This window comes from Accipiter gentilis, chromosome 17 (assembly GCF_929443795.1).
Source record: "Accipiter gentilis chromosome 17, bAccGen1.1, whole genome shotgun sequence".
Classification (NCBI taxonomy): domain Eukaryota; kingdom Metazoa; phylum Chordata; class Aves; order Accipitriformes; family Accipitridae; genus Astur; species Astur gentilis.
Genome location: NC_064896.1, coordinates 29,071,569 through 29,091,995, shown reverse-complemented (window position 1 = coordinate 29,091,995; position 20,427 = coordinate 29,071,569). Strand labels below are relative to the sequence as shown.

Sequence of the window (20,427 nt, the reverse complement as noted above, 5' to 3'; positions counted from 1 at the left end):
TAACTATTTTTATAGGTAGCTTTGAATTTGTAGCCCAGCTTTCAAAGCAATTAGATTTCAAAATCAGAAATTCAACAGGTAGCTTACAGATTTAAAGCCCTAATTTCCTGTTTGGGAAGGAAGCTTTCCCTCTGCGGATGCCTCTGGATCTGGCTCTGACCTCCGAGTCGTGAGCAACGAGCTCTTTTTTTATATCTGTTCAAAAGCACGCTATGTTGCAGTGAGCATCCACAGGCTGGGGCTGTTCTGACCCTGACCAGACCCTGCACGGGCATGTCTGGAAACTCCCGCTGATTAATGACATGGGGGTTCCTCCATCTTTTGGGAAGCAGTTTTATAGCTACTGAACTGAAAGACTGTTATTTCATAGCAAGGGAGGAATGCGCCAGGAGCCGTCCTTGGATACAAAGCAGTATTTATATATTTATTTATATGGGCATATTTACCTCCAGCATAAAACAAAGTCTAAATAAGCCAAACAAAAAAGTGGGGAATCCGGAGACTCAGCACTCAAATTCAGCAAAATATAAATATAAATCAGAAAGAAAGGAGGGAAACCACGCTTGTTCCCCACAAATAAAAACCGATAATCAATAATACCTGCTAAGAATGCAACTCTACAGACTTGCTGGCAATATACAGTGATTAAAGCTGTGACAGCAACATTTAAACCAAACAAATTAGTGCTTTACTTTTTTCTTAATTCTTGCAGTGGTGGCATAGTCTCTATTTACAGGCTTTAAGCTCTAACAGTAGGACAGAATTTTTGTGAATTTGCTTTTGAAACAAACTCTGAAACAGCCAAACTTTGGCAAGTGGCCTCCTTTCCACACTTGTCTTCCTTCCTGCCAAGAATGTCTAGAGAGATGAAGCGTCTCGTTTCCAGCGGAAGGAGAGGGTTTTTCCCCAAGCTGTACAGCTGGAGACGTCGGCTCAGAGCTCCCTCCGTCTCATGCAGGGAAAGGCCTGATTGTTAACTCTCTTGTTACTGATTGGGGATGGGGAACATGTCTTCAGTTAGGGCAGAGACACCTTGGGGGGAGTCTACGCAAACAGCTGTTTCTGTGGGCTTGGAAGCAATCCTGTGACCCTTTAATAATTAAAAAACCCTTTTGAGCTGGATTCTGCCTTGCTGTGCAGTGGCTGGTGGAACTGGCATACGCTTTGTGATATACTTTAAGACAAAAGATACTATTATTTGTGATATAAGATGCTAAAAACTGCATTCTGAATCCCTCTCCTCTTTTGATACCAGGGATTGCCGTCAGCCCGCTGCTGCTCTGCTGTGAAACAGCTGTACGTGGGTAGGGCCGGCCTTTGCACTTTAGGTGTTGCCTCGTCTCCGTTCTTAAGCTAACTGGCCACTGTCTTTGAGGCACGCAGCATTTTACGCATGTGTGGGAAACCACGGTTCCCTCATGCAGTCCTATCAGCAGAAAAAGGCACTAGAGATGTTCCTGTAGCCCTTAGGCACTTGGTTTGCCAGGGGCCCTCGTAAACCCCATGGCTAAGCATCGCAGGGACACCTGAGAGACTCCATCTCCTCTTGGGCCACTGCTGCTAGCACGTTTCTAGTGATTGATTGATTCCTCCCCTCCAGGAGTGGTTTTCCCTGCAGTGGGGCGAGATGGACTCGTGGGTCTCGGCAGACCTCGGTCAGGACCACCAGCGAGGGGGTGGATTGGTGGTGGTGATTGCAGGCAGTGCTTTCAGCTCTGGCCCTCACAACACTGCTCGTTACCTCTTCGGGGGCTAAACGAGCACGCAGGCATCTAGCCCAGCTTGACAATACAAGGGAAAATGGCAGGGCTGAGAAGGCTGCCTCTCAGCTGAGCAGATATGGAAGAGCATGTGGCATCACTCACCTGAATAAGGACTTGCCAGACTGGACCACTGATTGCCAAGTGGAGAATAAAAGCTGCCAAGAAAGTAACTTCCAAGTTTAAGGCCAAGCAAAAAAGCTCAGGGCAGGTAGAGGGAAGAGTGCCGAGCAGCCTCGCTGGAGAGCTACTTCGGAGGGTTTCCTTCCCAGTTGCAGGGAGAAACAGAGAATCCTGCTGAGCATGGAGCTGACCTGCTTGTGTGTAGCACAAGAGACCTCTGGTTTTCCCGCTGAGCTCCCCAAAATCTGGTAGTCCCCTAGCTTCACTCCTGCTTGGCTGCCTGGCATTGCCTGCTCACCTATGGGTTCCTGCCTGCCCAGGCTTCAGTGCATTTTAGTAACTGGAGAGCATCACCAATGTATAGTTAAGTGTTTGCTGCCTGTAGGCATACAGTAAGAATGAAGACCTGACCTCAAAACTGCCCTACAAAGAGCGAGCCTTGCCTGGCAGAGATGCCAACTCCTAGCGACCTCGCAGGGAATTACAGGCCTGCGGCTGCTTTGCTGGGACAAGCTCAGAAATAAGTTCTGAGGAGATAAAACTGCTCCTCAGACTGGGGGGAGAAGGCCACGTAGTGTCCCACGAGATGTGCACAGGAACCACCTATCTGGATAAAAAAAGTGTCTTTGCAGCTTGTTTCTCTGGAGCAGCGGAGCCAGCCACAGACTCCGCAGTGCTGGTAACAACACGGCCTGAAGCTGGCAAAGGGAGGGATCGCTGCATCCATCTCCACTGAAGGCAACAAAACGCAGCAGCCAGATCCTGATGCAGTTTCCCAAAACCAGTTTGGTTCGAGTTGCCTACGTCCAGTGGTAGGGCAGCAAGGCGTGCTCTTCTCTGAAGCCAGCTTTAGCGTGTGCTTCAGAACTGGTGAGTGGCGTTTCCCCCTCACTGCCCTTCCCCAGCAGTGGCTGCTCTTTCCTTAAGAGAAATGCATCTCAGACACAAGAACCTGGTGGTGGCTCAGCCTCCAGGAACGCAGATGTCTCCTTTTTAGCAAGAGGTGCTGGAGCAGGACGGGGAGGAGGATGGCGCGCTGGTCAGTCAGTCTGACATGTCCCAGCACCGCTGTAGCAGTCAAGCTTTAATGTGGAGCTTAGCAGTGGCCCCCTTTGGTTTCCTCTTCGAGACACGCGTAGCTCAATAGGGACAGAATTAAGAGACCCATTTTTATACGGCTTAAAAAAAAAAAATAAATTCAGTAGTTTAGCAAGTTAAGAACTTGTAACAGTAAAATACCCAAAATACACTCAACATAACTGCTTTCCAAGAACAGTGACAGCAAGGGCCCACAGTCGCTGCCATTCCCCGTTTTGTGGGAGAGGATCTGCCTCTTCAGTGCCTGGCAGAGGTCCGTTAGCCAGGGCGTGCAGCGAAGCCACGTCACACGTCCCCAGTGACTCAGCCTTGCTCTGCAGGGCGTACCGGGCTTTGCCAGTGGTCTCACTTCTGCACATCTGGGCAGAGGTGGCCACGTTGACTTGAGAGCTGACCAGGCAGCTCCACACACACTGCGAGAGGCCGCAAGCCGCTGCCAAATGAAAAAAAACAACCACCAGGTCCCATGACACTTAATGCAGGTGACTCACGGTAATTTTTCTCCCGTGGGTTGATGGCAAGTGTCCCCACGCATGGTTTGGCCTGGGCACAGCCTCAGCAGCATCTTTAGTGGGGTTCTTGAGTTTATCCATCCAGACCTGGATACGGTGAAAGTTAAAGAGTACAGCGAGGAGGGGGACAGGCAGGGTAAATGTTGAAGCTGCACCTTCTCTTGTCCACAGAGGACAGTCCGTTTGCGGGTCCTGGGGTCTCGGGGGGGGTTCTGTGGAGTGGGGCTGCGGGGGATGGCCCTGGGCCAACTAGAAGGAACAGCAACTCCAGTGTACGACTTCCAGTACGTCCAGGCACAGCCTTCCTTTCCAGGCCAAACTCCAGCGTTTCGCTCTTGGAAAGGGCTCCAGTGTCGAGCAATTCCAGTGTTGTGAAGAACTGACGTGGCACATCTGAGACCTCGGGGCCAGTACAGGATGGAGCTCCCATCCGCACTCTGGGATGTGGCAGACCCGTCCACGTTCAGTTCAGTGTAATGCTTTCAAATCCAGTGTTGCAAGGGGAGGGAGAAGCGGCGGAGGACACAAGCGTCCCCGTAAGGGAAGGAGAGAGATGGTCGGGGCGGCGTGGGATGGTGGGAGTTGGTGTGAGGTGAGCCCAGGAGGTACCACAGGGCCGGTTGTGTTCCTGTGGCTTAGGTCCTATGTTCTGCGTGTGCTGTGCTTCAGTGCCTGCGTCACCAGCCACAACCAAACCAGCTCCACGCCCCATGCGGGAGATGGGGGTAAGGTGGGGCTGGGGGCTAGTGGAGGAGGGTGTACAGGAGTCTCCCCAGTGTCACCAGTCCCCCTCCTCTCTCCAACCAGAGGGCACTGGTGCTGCCAGGACTCACTCACAGAGCCAGTAGAACTGAAAATAATAGTCAGTGAAAAGGTGTCCCATCTGCTCGGGAGCAGTGCTGCAGTTGGCTTGGCCCTGTGAGAGAGCGAGAAAAAGACCTTACAGAGAGGGGTAGGACGCATGCTCCGAGGGGGGAATTGTGTCTGAATTACGTGCTGGGGCAGAGAAAAATCATCCCCCCACTACCCATGTAACTGTGGAAGGCAGCGGCCACGATGGAGAGGACTGTGGAAGGCTCTCAGCGCAACGTGGCTGCTAAACCTGCCACGGTCCCAATGCTCTTCTGCCGCTCAGCCCTGGACAAGAGGAAGGACAAAGCAGCTGCTGGTACTCACAGGCTGTGCTACTCTGAAGTGGTAGGTAAACTCCCGGAAAGACATCATCACAAGAGGCCAACGGTGCGTTGTTTCCTGGGGAAGAAAGTAGAATAGTTGGGATGAGATCGGGGCTGAGCATCAGGGGATGTTCTCCCAGCCCAGACTGGCAAGGAGCCACACAACCCTGCGCTGTCGAGTGGAGGAGCAACCTCTCCAGGGTTAGCAATCGAGCTGGACCGAGAGGGGCAAGGAGGCACTCGGGGGTAAGAAGGGTCTGAGGCAGGCTCCGGACATGGGTCGGGTGGGATGATTTCATGTGAGTGACCACAAGTATCAGGTTTACAGACACCTCCCTGTTGGGGTTGCGGGGATGTCTGAGGGTCGTTGACAATCGCCAGTGCAGAGTACGGCTATGTTTGAGCACAAATTCCCTCGAGCAACTCCTGTGCTGCCCGTCCCAGGCAGCTGTAGTCCCTTCTGGAGGGATCAGCGTTGTGCTGGGGTGACAGAAGGCGTGAGGATTTTGTGAGTCGTACCCTCCCTCCCTACCTGTGCATCTGTCGCATCAGTGGAGCTGTTCCTGCTCGCGGCATCCTGGCAGGGGTCACTGGAGACGAGGCCACAAAGGAAGATGGACACAGCGGAGGAGGAGCTGGGGAGACAAGACACAGTTAAGACCCTGCTATCTCTTCCCCAGCTCAGGCAGGAGACACCGTGGCCACACGGCACAGCGTCCGGCTGACTTCAGGGGTACCGAAACACCTAAGAGATGAGCCCTGTCCACTCACTTCATCTCCAGGGTCAGGTTGGTGTTCACTGCTGTGAGCTGGTTGACAGGGATGCGGTAGGTGAAGTTTCCAGCCCTAGGGACACAGAGAGAGCACTGGACCTCAGCACAGCATTTCAAGGCAGCTGTGAGATGGCCAGGACAGGACCCAAAGTCTCTGTTGGACCCAGACTTCAGAAGGGAGGGCTTCCCAGGCTAGTTCCCAAGGATGAGCTCATCACCAAATACAATCTTCCTGCACTCTGAGCGAAGGACTTGGAGCCCCAGCTCCTCTGCCCAAGGAGCAGCATGGGCTCCCTTGGGGTGATGGCAGGAAACGGCCCAAGGCTCCAGGAGCTGCTCATCTGCTGCTGCTTCCCCAGGAGCTCCCACAGTGCTGCTGCCACCAAAGTGCCGGCAGCCGGCCTCGCCTCACTCACCTGCATGCGTCGGCGGCTGCGCAGTACTGGGTCTGGATGGCCATATTGATCTCCACGATCCGGACGGAGTGCAGCACTGGGCTTGGCCCTGCGGGTGGGAGAACTGACTATTTAGGAACAGCGAAAGGATGGCAGCTGGGTTACCCTGAGTGAGAAGGGCTAGAAAGGGACGCCTGGCACTGAGACCACCTTTCCTCATCACCCTGTCGTCAGAGAGGGGGTCAGATTGCTGCAAGACTGCGCTAACACCATGTCCAGGCATGGAGAGCCAGGAGAAGGGGTGCCCCAGACTCTGCCAATGGCTGGTCATCAACACTCCTTTCTCTCTGCTGCCAGCATGACTGAATCTGTGCATTTCTTCCACTGGATCTCATTTAGAAATGGCCGAGCAAGCCCAGATGGGGGCTAAGAACGGAGATGCCGGTACAGCAGCCTCAGGAGGGAACTAGCAATGAGCTAATATGGCCAGAAAGTGTAGGGCAGCATGGGGGAGGAAGGGCAGGGCTGGAGGTTGAACCTGGCTGTGCTGGGAGAGCTGGGGGCAAACAACCTGCAGGACAGGGACACAGCGAGAGCTGTGGGGGACGGATGAGACCCAGCTGGTTGAAGACACCCCAGGAGAGAACCCAGGACCCCAGTGCCGCTGCAGGGAGGGAAGAAGATAGGGTCCACCTACCATCTGTGCCGGGATCCTCCGTGCGGGGCCACTCGCTCACCGGCTGCTTGATGCTGCGCTGCTGCCGGGCCTGCCCCAGCGGGGAGTTGCTGCGGGAGAGCGAGAGGTTGGAGATGTACTTGGATTTGCCCTGGATGTGGGTGAAGGGGGAGGAGGGGCTGGCATTGGGGCTGCCGAAGCTCTGAGACCTGTCAGGTGTCTTTGGCCACTTGGTGTAGGAGGTCGCTTTCCCAGTGATGCCCCTGGATTTGGCTTTGATATTTGTCACTGGCAGGAGTGAGGTCTGACTTTGGTCTGTGAAGAAAAGGGAGAGAAAGGTTACGCTGAGGCAGGGAGAGGCTGGCAGCACTCCGGACCTCTGGGACCGCTGCAGAGAGAACAGCTACCCAGTTCTGGGTTTGTCCTGTCCCCATGTCACCTCCCATATTACCCCGCTGGGAGCAGCTGAGGCTTCCCAGCCTCTGTGCCTGAAGGGGCTGGAGGGATCCTCGCAGCAAAGGGAAGCTAGAGCAGGCTGTGAGCACAAAGAGGGGGCACAGCCCTGTGCTCAGGTAGGGTACAGTGTTTAAGGCAAGATTAAGGCATGACTCCAGGGGTGTCATGGCTCTGCAGCGACTGCCCGGGGTGCTGTTCCTCCTGCAACAGCGACGATGACGGAGCAAGCGAGCTTGCAAAAGCCCAGCTTGGGCAGCCAAGAGGCAGCACACCTCCCGGCCTGCCAGAACCCTGCTCAAAGCAAACAGAGGAATGAGGTCAGACTGCAAGGTACGGCTGCTCAGGCACGCTGGCCAGCCTGGCATAGCCTCTCGTGACTTTGTGCTGGCAAAGCAGGCAGCTCCAAAGTCTTTCCAGCCCCCACATACACCTGGCAGCATGATCATGGATGTCTGAACCATGCCACGCGGGCAGCAAAGGCTGTTCACAGCCTGGCAGACCCACTTTGCCCCGCAGCTGCCTGCTGGAGCAGCTCTCAAGCCGGGCAGTGGGTGCGGAGGAAACCAGGCACATTTTGAAGGGCAGGCTGCACGTCCTTTTCGTAACGTGCAGAGGTAAGACACGAGGTGAGACGGGGCTGGGGATATGAGGTGACGCAATGGTGAGACAGACCTCGGTGTTGTTCCAGCACCTCCTGGGTGCCTGGGCTGGTACTTACCTGTCCGGTTAGTGGCATGAGTGGGGCTGGTCTCAGAGAGGGCAACAGAGGAGACGTTGGTGGGAGCAGCAGAGCAGCACGTGGAGAAACACGGCGGGCTGAAGCAGGCTAGCACGCTGTGACCAGGTAAGCCGAAGAATATGTCATGCGTGTCCTCTGTGACTGCAGGGCAAACAGCAGGGACATGTGGAGTAAGTCAAGGGGAGAGGCACCTAACAGGAGCGGCACCAAGCAGCCCTGGCATCCCTTCCAGAAAACCAGAGCCCTTGGACCTCCCAGCATAAAGACAGCACAGTGCCAGCCAGCCCCTGGCACGGAGGAGCAGCCACGTTCATCACCCTGCCCCACAACCCATCGTCGTGTGTGTCTGCCAGGCCCCCTGCCCTGCTGCGACCTACCCTGGTGCGTGGGGGTCCTGCCGCTGGCTCCGTCCGACGCAGCCGTGGATCGCACCATCTGCGTTTTATCAAAGTTCTGGCTTGACCTGAAATGCAGGAAAATACGGTGAAAACCTCTACCACAGGGTACAACAGTGTCACTTGTACGTGAAGAGAGAAGCGGCTGTAGCAGTGAGTGGAGTGATGGGACCAGGTACACGAAGCAAGAGCAGACGTGGAGAGCGCAAGGGTGAGGAGGAGCAGAGACTAGAGTGATCTGGGAAAGGCAAGGCAGGAGAGAGGCGCGCAAGCCGTGAAGACAGCAAGGAGAGCTAGGAAATGCCACAGCAGACCCTGTGGCAGTCCCACGTCTGGCAGGGATGAGTCCCAGCTGGTTCAGAGGACACCAGCCGTGCTCCCTTGATGCTCGCTGGAACAGGGTGTACGCAGTGGACTTCATTTCCAACAGTGATCTCTGGGGTGGATTTATGTGCTCGGGTCTTAACACGTTAGGCTATAAGGGGCTCCAAGCATTCACCATTCCCTAAGGGAGGTGCCCCTTATCTCTCGGAGACAGACTGTTCCTCACCTTGTTTTTTAGAAATACGAACAATCCCACCCAGATTCATCCCACATAATTTCAGTTATTTCACTGAAGCTACTAAGATCTGAGCTGAGGACACCACAGGCATCTCGCGAGGGTAAGGCAGATGTGAAAGCGGAGGAACCGCTGCCTGGTGCTGTTTTATTCCCCTGTCTGCACGGGAGCCCGGAGCAACACCACTTCTGGGCACCAGCTACCGCCTACAGAGATGTGGGATAAACCAAGGGTCTTGCCTTCATACACTGTAGCTGTCCACTGAGCAGAAATTTTTACTGAGTTCCTAACAAAGATGTTCAAGATTTTACCTGTCCAGACCCTGCCCAGGCACAGGAGCAGTTCAGTTTTAGCCATCCCACATTTTGCTTGTCCTGTACCCCTGTCTTGCCTGTCCCCTTAGCATTGCTCAAAGTTTCTCAAAGATAAACGGAGCTTTCATTCATTTAGAGAAATCAAAATACCACTTTGTCACCCGCACAACTTATCTTATTACATGTATTTCTTTTTCTGGTGAAAGGAGACACAATGCCAGTCTCCTGGAGGGAATGTGGGCACCAGCCTCTGGAGCTAACCTTCATCCCAGCCAAAAAACGACCCCTGCCCCTCATGTTCCTCCACTGCCTCATCAACACTTACCATGCATAGCTTTATCTTGCATTCCACAAGCAATAACTTTTTTAATAGCTTCGTGTGAAACACTCTGATGTGGAGTTCATAAAAGAATAAATTAATTGTGCCTTCCACCGCTCTTTATGCAGTGTTTTGTTCAAAGGGTGCTGATAAACAGGTAGGGCCTCTTTTCCTTTTAAGGGAATTATTTTGCAGCAGCCCTGCAGATCCCATTAACTGAGGTGCTTTACAGGTCTGTACCTAATGAGCGACTCAGCCAGCCTTCCTGGTGTCAGTACCTTTCCAAACATTCCCAGGGGTGATGGCTCATAAAAAGAAATAATTTAGGGTTTTCTTCTGTCCCTCTTTTGCACAGTAAGCTGTCCTGTACTTGAGTGACCCTCCACAATAAAGCTACTGGCATATGAAGAGAGGGTAGGAACATCTCTTTGGCTAATTCTTCAAAGTCTTCATTCTTTTTACATACTCCCTCCACTCCTTTCAGACTGTCTGCTCCTGCTCTACCTGGAGTATGTAATTTCTTTATTTAGCCTTTGATTACTTGGTTCTTCAATCTCCTAATCCTAATTTCCCCTTCCTGATGGGGTCCATAATCCTTCCTCCTGGCATCCCACTTGCTGAGGTATATTCATATCTCTTCCTTTGCTTTCAATTTTGCTTAAGATTCTTGGTCTTCTGTGGTGCAGATGGAAGAAAGAAGAGGAATTGAGAGAAGGGATGCAGCAATTAAATAACAGTATAATGAAACAGTAACATACCGTGGACATAGAGCGACCGGGACCCCAGGACCCCTGTGCCGAAAGAGGGCCAGGAGACAGGCAGTGGGCACAGCAAAAGAGCTACAGGGCAGTGAAGGGAGACGGGAAGAAAAGGCAGGTCGGTAGAGATGAGGAGGACAGGGGGGAATGAAAAAGGATATGGAAGATAATGGAAATGAAAAGACAAGAATGGGAAAATAAAAGACAAAGTGGAAAGAAAATGGGTTGGATGAGAGATGTAACCAGAACGGGAGGGAGAGAAATAGGACAGGGAGAAGAGAGAGAGAAAAAGAGACTCATTATCTGGTAACGCAAGCTCCCAAAGGAGTCAAGTGTGCCAAAACTGAATGCCTAGCACAGGCTGCCCATGTGCACGCTTGCTGAGTTCAGGCTGTTCCCTCAATGCTCTCTCTACACTAAGGACACTGTCTGCAGAGGAAAACTCTTGCCTAGTACAGACTGGTCTAGCCCCACTGCAATCAGTGGGATGACTCTGTTTTAGTGCAGCTGAAGAGGCTTCCAAAGAACATTCAGACTGGCCACGAGTGGCTATGTGAGTAGCCAAACAACAGGGTATTTTCTTTTTCTTCTCTGTTCCTCACTTTTTGCTCCAGATAATTTAACTGACATCAGACTTGGATGTATGGATGCATTTGGTTGGCTTTACAGCATGACTCACTGGAACTGTCTTCAATAACCCCACAGTGGCTGCTTTTTGCGTTTCCGACTCCCCTGGGGTCACCACATGCCTCCCACAGAGCCCAGAAATACCTACCCGTCGATATCCACAAGGTCCTCTTCACTGCGCAAGCTCAGCACATAGAGTGTGGACATGGACACCACGCTGGAAAGAAAGAGAGAGGCACAGGCTGAGGACGGGCACGGGCCAAGGGACGTGTCACAGTACTGATCTGCTTCCAAGGGATTTCAGCCCATGAAAGAAGCCGTAGGTCCGCAGCCCCTCACTACACGCCCCACGGATGGCATGGGCCAAACCGATGAGCTGGAGCGAGACAGTGGAGGAGCGGCAGCCTGGGCTTGCGGTCTCACCTGAATGCCATGATGATGACCAGGGCAATGATGGTGCCCTGCAGGAAGCGCTGGCTGATGCACGCCTGTTCTGGGACAACCGACGGCGACTGCAAGAGTAAAAATCCAAGATCAGCTCAGGACTCCTTACCGCTCCGGCCTCACGCCGATCTCACCCAGTCCATCCCAAGCTCTCTTCCAGTTCCCCTGCAAGCCCTGAATCCCCTCAGGGCAGAAGACATAAACGTCTTCGTTAGGCATGGACAAAAAGGAAGGAGAGATCATGGAAATGGGAGCAGACAGGGTCACTCCCTCTGCAGCATGTGTAAGAAAACACAGGAGCACCACGCAGACGACTGTTCCCAGAGAGGCCACCTTCCCCTGCACAGCGTTGCTCCTTCGGGAGCAGTCTCTTACCTTGCCGGCTACTTTGTGGGGCCTCTTTTTGTGGGGCATGCTTCCCGCACGGCTGAACTGGCTTCCTGTTTGGCTGCAAGGAGAAAGGAGGAATGGAGCTGAGCTGTGCAGGGACAGCACTCGGAGCGATTCCCAGGCAAAAATGTGATTCTCTGCTGGGGGAGAAATCTCTGTGGCATGACAGTCACAAACCCTTGTCACTTCATCTGCTTGGGGGTAGGTGCAGTGCTGGTCCTTTGCCCAGGGAGCCTGAATTCTGCCCCCAAACCTGCATAAGCTGACCAGGGTCAGGATGATGATTTTGGAAGCATGAGAAACTCTTTGCCCTGAAAAAGTCACTCACTCGCTCTAGGGAAACGTGGAGATAATTTTGTACTGGGATTTTTGGGCTTGTCTAAGAGCAGGCTGTTGGTATGTGTGTGCCAGACCTGCCTCACCAATCTCAGCTCCTTGAATCTACCCCAGGCCAAATGACAACTGCCAACGCCCCACCGCTCCTCCCCATCTCCCCTTTCCCAAACCAAGCTGTCACTCAGGGCTGCCTGGGCTCAAAAGAAGACATCCCTTCTGGCTCCCATGCCCTCAGTATGCCCATACCTGAATGCCCCAGAGCTCACGGTTGACTTCATGCTGTCCAGCCGCTTGAGCTTGGCCAGCTTGTGACTCCACCTCTCCAGCTCATCGATGCGGGTCTCCAGGTTGTCTGTCAGTTTGCACAGCTCCTTCACGGCTCCCACGTTCTCCATGAAGATGCGCTCCTGCCAGGGAACAGGTTGGCAGTCTGAGTGGCCTGGCACGTGGAGGCATTCCTGCTCCTGTGGATCTGGCCACCCTGACTGCTCTCCCATGCCCTGCCACAGGGGAAAGGCTACACAACACCCAGCTCTGGGGTAGGGAATCATCCAACACCGTGCATCTAGATCTCTACAGCCCCTGGATACGAGAACAAAGAGATACCCTCTTCAAACCCAATCAAAACAATAAATGTTGGTGCAGGATCCCCGAGGTGTCCTGCTGGTGCTAATCCAAAGAGTCCTCCTCAGTCACAAAGGACAGACACAAAGTCCCCATCTTCATCAGGAGCCCTTGGTCAAATCACGTAAGCGATGCTCTCCAGCTACGCCTTCTCTGCCCCTCGCTCTACAGTGCAAGCTGCTGGAGTTATTTGGCAGCATTATCCAACAGACAGTTGATCCAGACCAATGGAGAGCCCAAATCCAGAAGCCTCTGGAGAGCAACCTTCCTCCTGCAACCCCTCTGGTAAAGGCAGGGTATTCCAGCACAAGCATCTCCCTCCGGCACAACTGCAGCCACATCCCAGGTACTGCTGCCGGCGCTGTGGTATCGCCCCTGCCCCTTATCCGCCCTCGGGCTCTGCCACACCACTTCTCCGTACAGAGCTCCCTAAGGCAAAACATGTCCCTGGTGTGCTGGTCCAGCACTATGCTCAGAGCATCTTGGACACCATGGATAATTTGTAGCACTGGGAAGATGCCTCTTTGGGGAGCTCAGCTAGAGCAGACCACACAGCTTGCTGCGACAGACTGTTCTGCAGCGTGCACCAGCTCCTGTTGGAGGGCTGTACAGAGAAACGAAGGACAGCGACGGCCTGGCCACGTGCAGATGGGACAGAAAAGGTCACGCTCACAGCTACTGCTAGCTGGTGATGTAACTGCAGGGATCTAGGCTTCCACAAAGGAGAAACAAGGCACTAAGGTCAGTCCTGGCCATTCCTACTCTGGACAGTGTGATGCAGGAGAGAGCTGGCAGCTCTGGGAGGCTGTCCCCTTGAAGTATGCTACAAGGAGGCTGTCCCCTTGAAGCCCAGAGCAGCAAACATGCTGCCACAGGTTACGGAGAGGTCAGGCAGCCAGGTGCTCTGGGTTATCTTGACATAACCACCTTATCTTATCCAGCAAGGAGAGATTATGACTAAGAGCCTCCCTACAGGAGGCTGCCAACAAGGAGCCCTTCCTGCGGGAGATGCTGCCAACTTTCACCAACATCAGGCTAGTTCCTCCCTGCTGATGTCTGCCGTCCACCCAGGGCCGCTCCTGACATCTGAAAGACCAGCCAGGTCTGCAACTCATATGGGTGGCGTTGGCTTAGAAACATTTCCCAGGCATCACAATTTCCCTCTTCCATTTTCAGCTCTGCAACTCCCTCGAGCCAGGTTCGACAGCTTCCCAGCCCCTCCTGCCCCTTTGGGCTGCCACTGACCTTGTTCACCACCAGGAAGTTCTCCAGGGTCTTCCCATTGGAAAAGACCAGGTCCCCGGTGTCCTTCACAGCTTCAGGGAGGATCTCCTTTACCTCCTGAGCAATGACACCTATGTGGAAACAGCACAGTGGGTCAAGGTGGTCTGGGCAGGGCTCCTCCGGCCACAGCTCTTTCTCCGGCCCACACGGTCATCGGCAGGAACCCTGTTCACTGGGGACGACCCAAGGGCTGTCCTCCCTTCACCCCAGCCTGTGCAGGACCAGGCAGAGCTCGTCGGAGGCCCCATGGCCCCATACAGGCTCAGCAACAGAAGAGCAGAGGCTGTTCAGACAAGGCTGGTTCCCAGATGATGTGGACATCACCCCGCTGCAGTGTGTAGCTGTACCCCTGGAGAAGCCTTATCACAGAAGCCCTATAAGCCACCTGCGGGAAGTACTGTGTTCTCTCCTGCTCACTAAAGAGGGAATTTCATTAGATGCCTAAACTTCAGCTGGTGAGAAGCCCCCTTTTTCCTATCCCATGCCTGGGGGGCTGTCCCCGGGCAGGGCTGGGTACAGCTGCCAGCGAAGGCAGGGCAGTGCCGCTTCGGCACCACGAACAAAAGCCGCTGTAGGTTGCAGAACGCGAGGTCCAGCACTGCAGACGCAAGGTCACCGCGGTGTGACGCAGGGTCCGTACCTGTCTCGGAGGTGTTGTCAATGCCCACTGTGGCCGCAAACTCGGGCTTGTAGTTGTAGTGTACTAGCCGCATACGGGAGATCCTCTTCAGCTGCTCTGTGGTGTCCACCTGGGACAAAACAGACACGTGCAACTCCTAAGCGGGGTGTTGCTTCTTAAGTTCCCACGACACTGACTCCAAGCAGCAAAACCCACTATGGCTCATGGTAATACCTTTGTGAGACAGCACTTCGTGAGACAGCCCTGAACCCTGCTCAGACCAGGCACTGGGACGAACAGCATTTGCACTGGGGTTAATCTCCAGTTCTTGTCACTGGACAACTTCCTTGGGTAGTGAAGCCAGGCGGAGGCTGAGTCCCATTGCACAGCCAGGCACAGGACCGAGGCAGTTCTCATAAATATGAGACATGATTGTACCCAGCTTTTCTGGACAGGGACATCCAGCTGAAAGGACCTCAGAGCAGAGCTGAGCCTCTCACTCAGGCTCTGGCAAGCCCCAGCGTGCTATCTGATATACTGACCTGTTTCCAGGTTTGTAACTTCTGTGTTTGCTAGTTCTGGCTAACAGTGGAAGAGTCAATATTCCCTAAGACACGGCGGACAGGCTGTGTTTGGGACAGACAGGGACAGACAGACTACCAAGGCATTTCCCATCTGGTCAAGAGGAGCTCAGGTTGCCCGTAAGGACTATGCCAAAATCAGCAGCCGAAACAGGTTCACAAGGACACTCACACTTTCTGTGGTACCTCTTCAGACCCCTGATCACCGCAAACCTACCCTGGTTTGCTTGGCTCTTACCTCCTGGATGTCCTCCTTCACTCGGACATCTGAAGGGTGCATCAGCGAACCCATGACTTTCACATTGCCATGGACCACGAGGGCTTCATCGGGGCGGTCCGTGTTGATGCCAACCCGACCGTGGTGAAAAACAGTATCAGGGAGCTGTGCCCGCTGCCAGAGCACATCGCTGTCACTCTCAAACTGGCCAGGGTTGGAGGCCTGCAGAGAGACAGGGTAGTGGGGACTGAGAAGCAGGAGTAGCAAGACCAGAGGGAGAAACACTGCAGTGCTGCTGGGCAGAGGCACTCTGAGATGCAGACAGAGTGAGGATGTCAGGAGAGCCCCACAGACCATTCCCTCTATGCGCGTTGCAGAGGGACTATATAGCAGGAGAAGCCAGGGGCAACAGATGGGCATCAGAGAGCCCCACACCGCTGCAGTGGCCCGGATGGTGCCGGGCACCCTCCTGCAGCAGTGTGCCATCCCCTTTAGCGTGAGTGGGAAACAGCCGCGAAACCAAGCTCGGCGTAAGCAGAAGCACAGCAGCGTCCTTGCTCCACGGAAGGGAAACGGGGATGGGGAAGATCTCAGCTAAAACTGGAGCACGTTCACCCAGGTACCCTGAGAAGCGGGAGGGGGCTTTTGGGATGAACAGTCCAGGTCACGAGATCCTGGCACAGAAGCCCTCTCCAGCCTGCAGCACACTGAATTACAGCCCTAGGAAGACCTTCAGGCTGAGCTGTGGCAGCCCCAGCCTCGCAGGAGGGACAGCAGGGAGTTGGGCAGAGCCAGCAAAGGACAAGCAAGGCCACGGAGGTGCGAGACAGAGCTTTGCCGCAGCACAAAGCAAGGCGGCAGGGGCAGGGATCCACTGCCAGCCCCGGGAACAGATCCCAGCCTGCCCTTACAGCAGAGCCAGCCTTGGCATTCGTCTGCTGGCCCTGTATAAGCCTCTCTCCGCAGGAACTAAGGCTATGCCTGCTCCGCTCCTCTCCCTAAAGGAATATCCTTGCTTTCTTGAGCTGTCTGTTCTCTCAGCTTTCAGAGCTGTTCCAACGACCCCAACCAGAACCACATAGGACAGCAGGAGGAGACTGTAAGCGACATGGGTGTTGCTCCAGGTCCCAAATCCCAGGGTTCTGGCCTGCTGCTGCTGTTCTGTGACCCACTCGCAGGTTGAGATGGGGCAGTCCAGGCTGCCTGTAACTCCCTGCAGTTCTGCTCTGGGCACCCTGGATGCTGCATAATTCATTGTGGACTTACTCGTCTGCAGATTCTGAGGTCCCTCTGTGTTTTATGCCCTGCCTTCACGCCTTGGAGCTGAGTGCTCTAACAGAGCCCCAGGAGAGCCTGGGGATGGTGCTTATCTCTTCCTGCTCCTCTGCATTTGAGCGCTGCTGCCTTAGCACATGCAAAAGGTGCTGCCCTGCGAAGGTGCCCAGTCTTCCTGCACCTGGAGACCTTGTCTCTGCTGCAGAGTCCCAACAACACTGTTCTCTTACTTCCAACAGCTCTACCCTGGGTACCGGTCCAACCTTGGGAGAATGGGATGCCCTCCCCATCCTGCAACAGGTCCTTGCATGCCCTGAGCAGCTCTGACTGAGTAGGCGTGGAAAGGCTGGAGCCAGAACCCAGGTGAGGATAGGTATAGCTACAAGCAAGGCAGTGACAGTTTGGAGAAGGTAGGCAAGGGTTGGGTGGAGAAAGCACTGAAAAGCCAGAGGAAAGTAGGAGGATCGCCCAGGACATCCAGCAAAGGGCTGTGGGGCACCCATGGAGGCTGAGGGAGGAGAGAGGGACTTACTCTGACGATGATGCGCTCAGAGATGTGGGCTGCCAGAGTGTAGTTCTGGTTCTGCGCGTGTGCCTGCAAGGCTACCACGAGCATGAAATACCTGCCAAGAGGGGACAGAGGTCAGGGTGCCATCCTGCACTGGGAACAGCCGAGTGTGCTTCCCCTCTGGAGGACGAGGCACCAAGCTGTCATGGTGGGCTTGGCACAGCCCCTTCTCCTTGTGCACCGTCCCCAGCCCCTCACAGGGTGGGGGGAGACCCTTCTTGTGGCCACAGCAGACACCTCCTTTCCTCCACACGGACAAAGATGGCCAATTCAGGACATGTTCCCCTCCCTCCAGCCACACTCCCCAACCCAGGGGACTGGCACATCCATCTTGTGTGCCCAGAACAGCTTGGAGAAGGCATCTCTGCTCCTCACCTCTGGTCCGGGTTGGGTTTGCCTTTCTTCCGCATATTGTTGGCCGTGGTCTCGCTGAAGTGCAGCCGCCCCACGGTGACCTTGGTGACCTGCTCTGGAGGCAGGTTGACCCTGGGGAAGGGAAAACAGAGGAGTGAGTGAGGACACCGCTGGAGAGGAGGTTTTTTTGGGATCAGCCATCTCCTGGCCTGCTCCACCAAGGCAGGTCTATGAGCTGGGCACAGAGCAGAGTGGGGATTGTTCTACATTGGGAAAACTTTGCTGTGGGAAACACAGGAGAAAAGCGGAGAGCGTGAGACCCACAGTACTATCCTGCAGCCTCCGACCCAGCCCCTTTCCTCACCCTCTTCTGCCCTTGCTTATTCCCCAGTTGCTCTTCCCCAACGTGAACGTAGCCCGGGCAATACTCACGTGACGGGGTTGAAGGGCCGTTTGCTGCGGTCAGACTGGGACTGCTCTATATTGATCGACTGGTTCAAGGCCTCTAGCTGAAGAGGAAGATTTGGGCATGTGACAAAGAGTGGACAGACAAAACCTTCCCCTTCCCACCTCCTTCTCTCCAGCACAGGTCAGCTGTCTGCCCAGCCCCCCTAGGACTCAGGACAACTGACTTGCAAGACCCAACCTGAGTGCGGTCATCGCCCGAGCATGGGTGCCTCCCTTGGCAAGGGGAGGGTGAAAGGATCTTCCCAAAGTGCCTATATACCTCTGGAGTCAAAAGTGAGTGAGAGGCAGCCCTGAAGACACCCAGGCAGGGACTGAGTCCATCTTAGGACTCATATTTCAAGATGTGCCTTGTTCTGGCCTTCAGCACTCTCCTACGCACTCCCCTACAACTTCGCAAACAAAGACGTGGTGTTGCCGTCTAACCAAGCACCCCTTCTCCCTGCTGGATTCACTGCTGGCCCTTAGCTCCCGCTTGCCTTCACTCCGTGCAGCTTCAGGTAGAAGCACTCTAAGGGTTTCAGGCCCTCGGGGGTCTTCACATACTTGGGATCTCCAAGCATGCCGATGTAGACCGTGACCTGGAAGTGATTCTTCTTCTGGCACACAAAGGCGTCGTCACCCACCGAGAAGTTGAACCCCTTGTCAGCATCGACGCGGTACGTGAGCATCGGGCTGTGGGAAAGGCAGCAGGCGTTAGACCAGAGCCCCGGGCACACCGCGAGAGGCTTACGCTTGTCGGGGGGAAGCACATGGGAGGGGAAGGAGGGTTGTTTTGAGGCAAAAGAGACAGCCTCTGCTGCTGCCCCTCCTGCCTCGCGCTGACGCTGCTCTCGGGCGCTCACAGGGCTGATGAGCACTGCCTGACATGAACCCGACACCTTGCCTAAGCCCACGCAGCAACCCATCCTGCTGTACACGGATGAGGGTTCAGAGAAGGTCCCTACCTCCCTTGAAGCTGCAAGCTTTGCTTTAGGTGGGTCTTCAGCTGGCAAGACATATGGTTCCAGTGACTAGGATTTGATGAGGATGCTGGGGCAACCGCCCCTCTACACGCTACTCTATAGTACTAATACTATAAACATAGTATAATATGAGTCACAGTGGGCTAGCATCTCCTTTCTGAGTGCTGCTCCTAAAAAAGCGCAGCTGCTTAGCCCTGGCTCAACACACACTGGAGATACCACGCTCCACAGCCTGCCCAAAGCCCGGAGCAGACCCCTGAATGCTGCTTGCTGGGAGAAGCAGCTCAGGCTAACCGGGTGGAGGGTCCCACACCTCCGCTCGCTTCACCCATCGCATTCCCGACGTCACCTGCCCTGGCCCTGCTACCAGGCGGGACTGCCTGTGTGCCGGATTCCTGCCGAAATCACAAGCACCTGCTCCGGCTGTTCCGAAAAGCTTCCAGCTCCCAGCGGGCATGTCCAGAGGAGGAGGAGGGGGCCCCGGCTGCCCGATGAACACACACCAGCTGGGGAGGTTTAATCTACATCTCCTTAATGGGCTGGTTACCATGGGAACGAGGGAAATATGTGGCCTTTGCAGCAAGTCCCCTTTCTCTCACCATCCAAAAACCCAGACCTGGGCTGGTGGGCCCCCCGGGCGCTGCCCGCCCTACGCAGAGGGGAAGGAGATGTCTCTCATCCCGCCTCCCCATCAAGCAGTTCTAGCAGAACACCCAAATCCCATTGTTTTTAATTAAAGAACTACGGATGAGGTAAAGGGCGGCTCAGCCTAGCCTTTGACATCTTCAGGCTTAAAAATTGCGGAGCCTGCTTCCACAAAAGCAAACCGCTTCTGACTTCCACGTCCAGTTCTTAACACAGACAGACGGATACTGCCCAGAGCAATGGGAGGGGAGGTGGACAGACTGACAGCGACAGATGAGGCAGACCTCAGCAGACTCTGGGAAGCGAGAGCTTACGGAAAGGTCACTTTTGCTCCCCTGCTGTCCCTTCCTTTCTTCTGGGAGGAAAGCCATTCTCCCCACGCACACACACTTGAGGGGTTAACGTGGATGAAACCTGTGGGTGTTTCCAGGCAGCCATGAATAATGCCAGGATGGCCGTGAGCAACTACTACTCATTTCTTGCGCCCAAGGGACCCGGGGCTGCCATGCCGTGCCCTGAACACAAACCAGACGGTGGGAGCAGAGCACTACCTTAGCCCAGAAGCACGAGAGGAATTCCCCTGCGCTCTCACCCTCCCAGCCTCAGCCCCCAATTCTCTGTCTGGCTCTTCTTGATGGGGAGCTGTGGTTTGGGCTGGCCCGAGCACCCTCCGCACTCACCCCCCCGGGAGCTGGACCCCTTCCCGACTGCTTTCACCAAGACCCGTCTCTGCCTGCTGAGCTGCCTCCATCTGCCCAGACCCCTGAGCATTCACCACTTGTTTTCACTTTGTTCACTGGTTTTTAATAGAGAAAGCAGAGGAGAGGGAGGGACTGACTGAACTTCCAAACCGTGGCTGCTTCCCAGACGTGCTCTGGTTAACGTCACTCAAACCAATGGCTGCTAAACACGTGTGTTGAGAGAGGGCAGACAGTCGGGCTCCCCTTCCTCTGTCTTCTAGAAACACCCGGTCAGTCCCCT

At 54.7% G+C, this 20,427-nt stretch overlaps 1 protein-coding gene across 4 annotated transcripts in view; it reads right to left on the bottom strand.

Moving 5' to 3' along the window:
• Positions 1-281: 281 nt before the first annotated feature.
• Positions 282-20,427, bottom strand: part of MYRF (myelin regulatory factor) — a 65,416-nt gene continuing 45,270 nt past the window's right edge. For 2 of the 4 annotated variants that reach the window (XM_049820305.1, XM_049820306.1), the window contains exons 8-27: positions 18,316-18,511; positions 17,804-17,880; positions 17,393-17,503; positions 16,982-17,072; positions 15,196-15,396; positions 14,398-14,506; positions 13,719-13,828; positions 12,096-12,256; positions 11,499-11,571; positions 11,103-11,191; positions 10,828-10,896; positions 10,053-10,133; positions 8,085-8,170; positions 7,687-7,848; positions 6,534-6,827; positions 5,858-5,945; positions 5,440-5,514; positions 5,201-5,303; positions 4,670-4,744; positions 282-4,409 (exon numbers count right to left, since the gene is read on the bottom strand). In XM_049820305.1, coding sequence (XP_049676262.1) covers positions 4,323-4,409; positions 4,670-4,744; positions 5,201-5,303; positions 5,440-5,514; positions 5,858-5,945; positions 6,534-6,827; positions 7,687-7,848; positions 8,085-8,170; positions 10,053-10,133; positions 10,828-10,896; positions 11,103-11,191; positions 11,499-11,571; positions 12,096-12,256; positions 13,719-13,828; positions 14,398-14,506; positions 15,196-15,396; positions 16,982-17,072; positions 17,393-17,503; positions 17,804-17,880; positions 18,316-18,511 — 2,338 coding nt within the window. In that variant the 3' untranslated portion in view covers positions 282-4,322. The remainder of the gene's footprint in view (positions 4,410-4,669; positions 4,745-5,200; positions 5,304-5,439; positions 5,515-5,857; positions 5,946-6,533; positions 6,828-7,686; positions 7,849-8,084; positions 8,171-10,052; positions 10,134-10,827; positions 10,897-11,102; positions 11,192-11,498; positions 11,572-12,095; positions 12,257-13,718; positions 13,829-14,397; positions 14,507-15,195; positions 15,397-16,981; positions 17,073-17,392; positions 17,504-17,803; positions 17,881-18,315; positions 18,512-20,427) is intronic. The other 2 variants (XM_049820308.1, XM_049820307.1) reach the window with 2 other exon arrangements.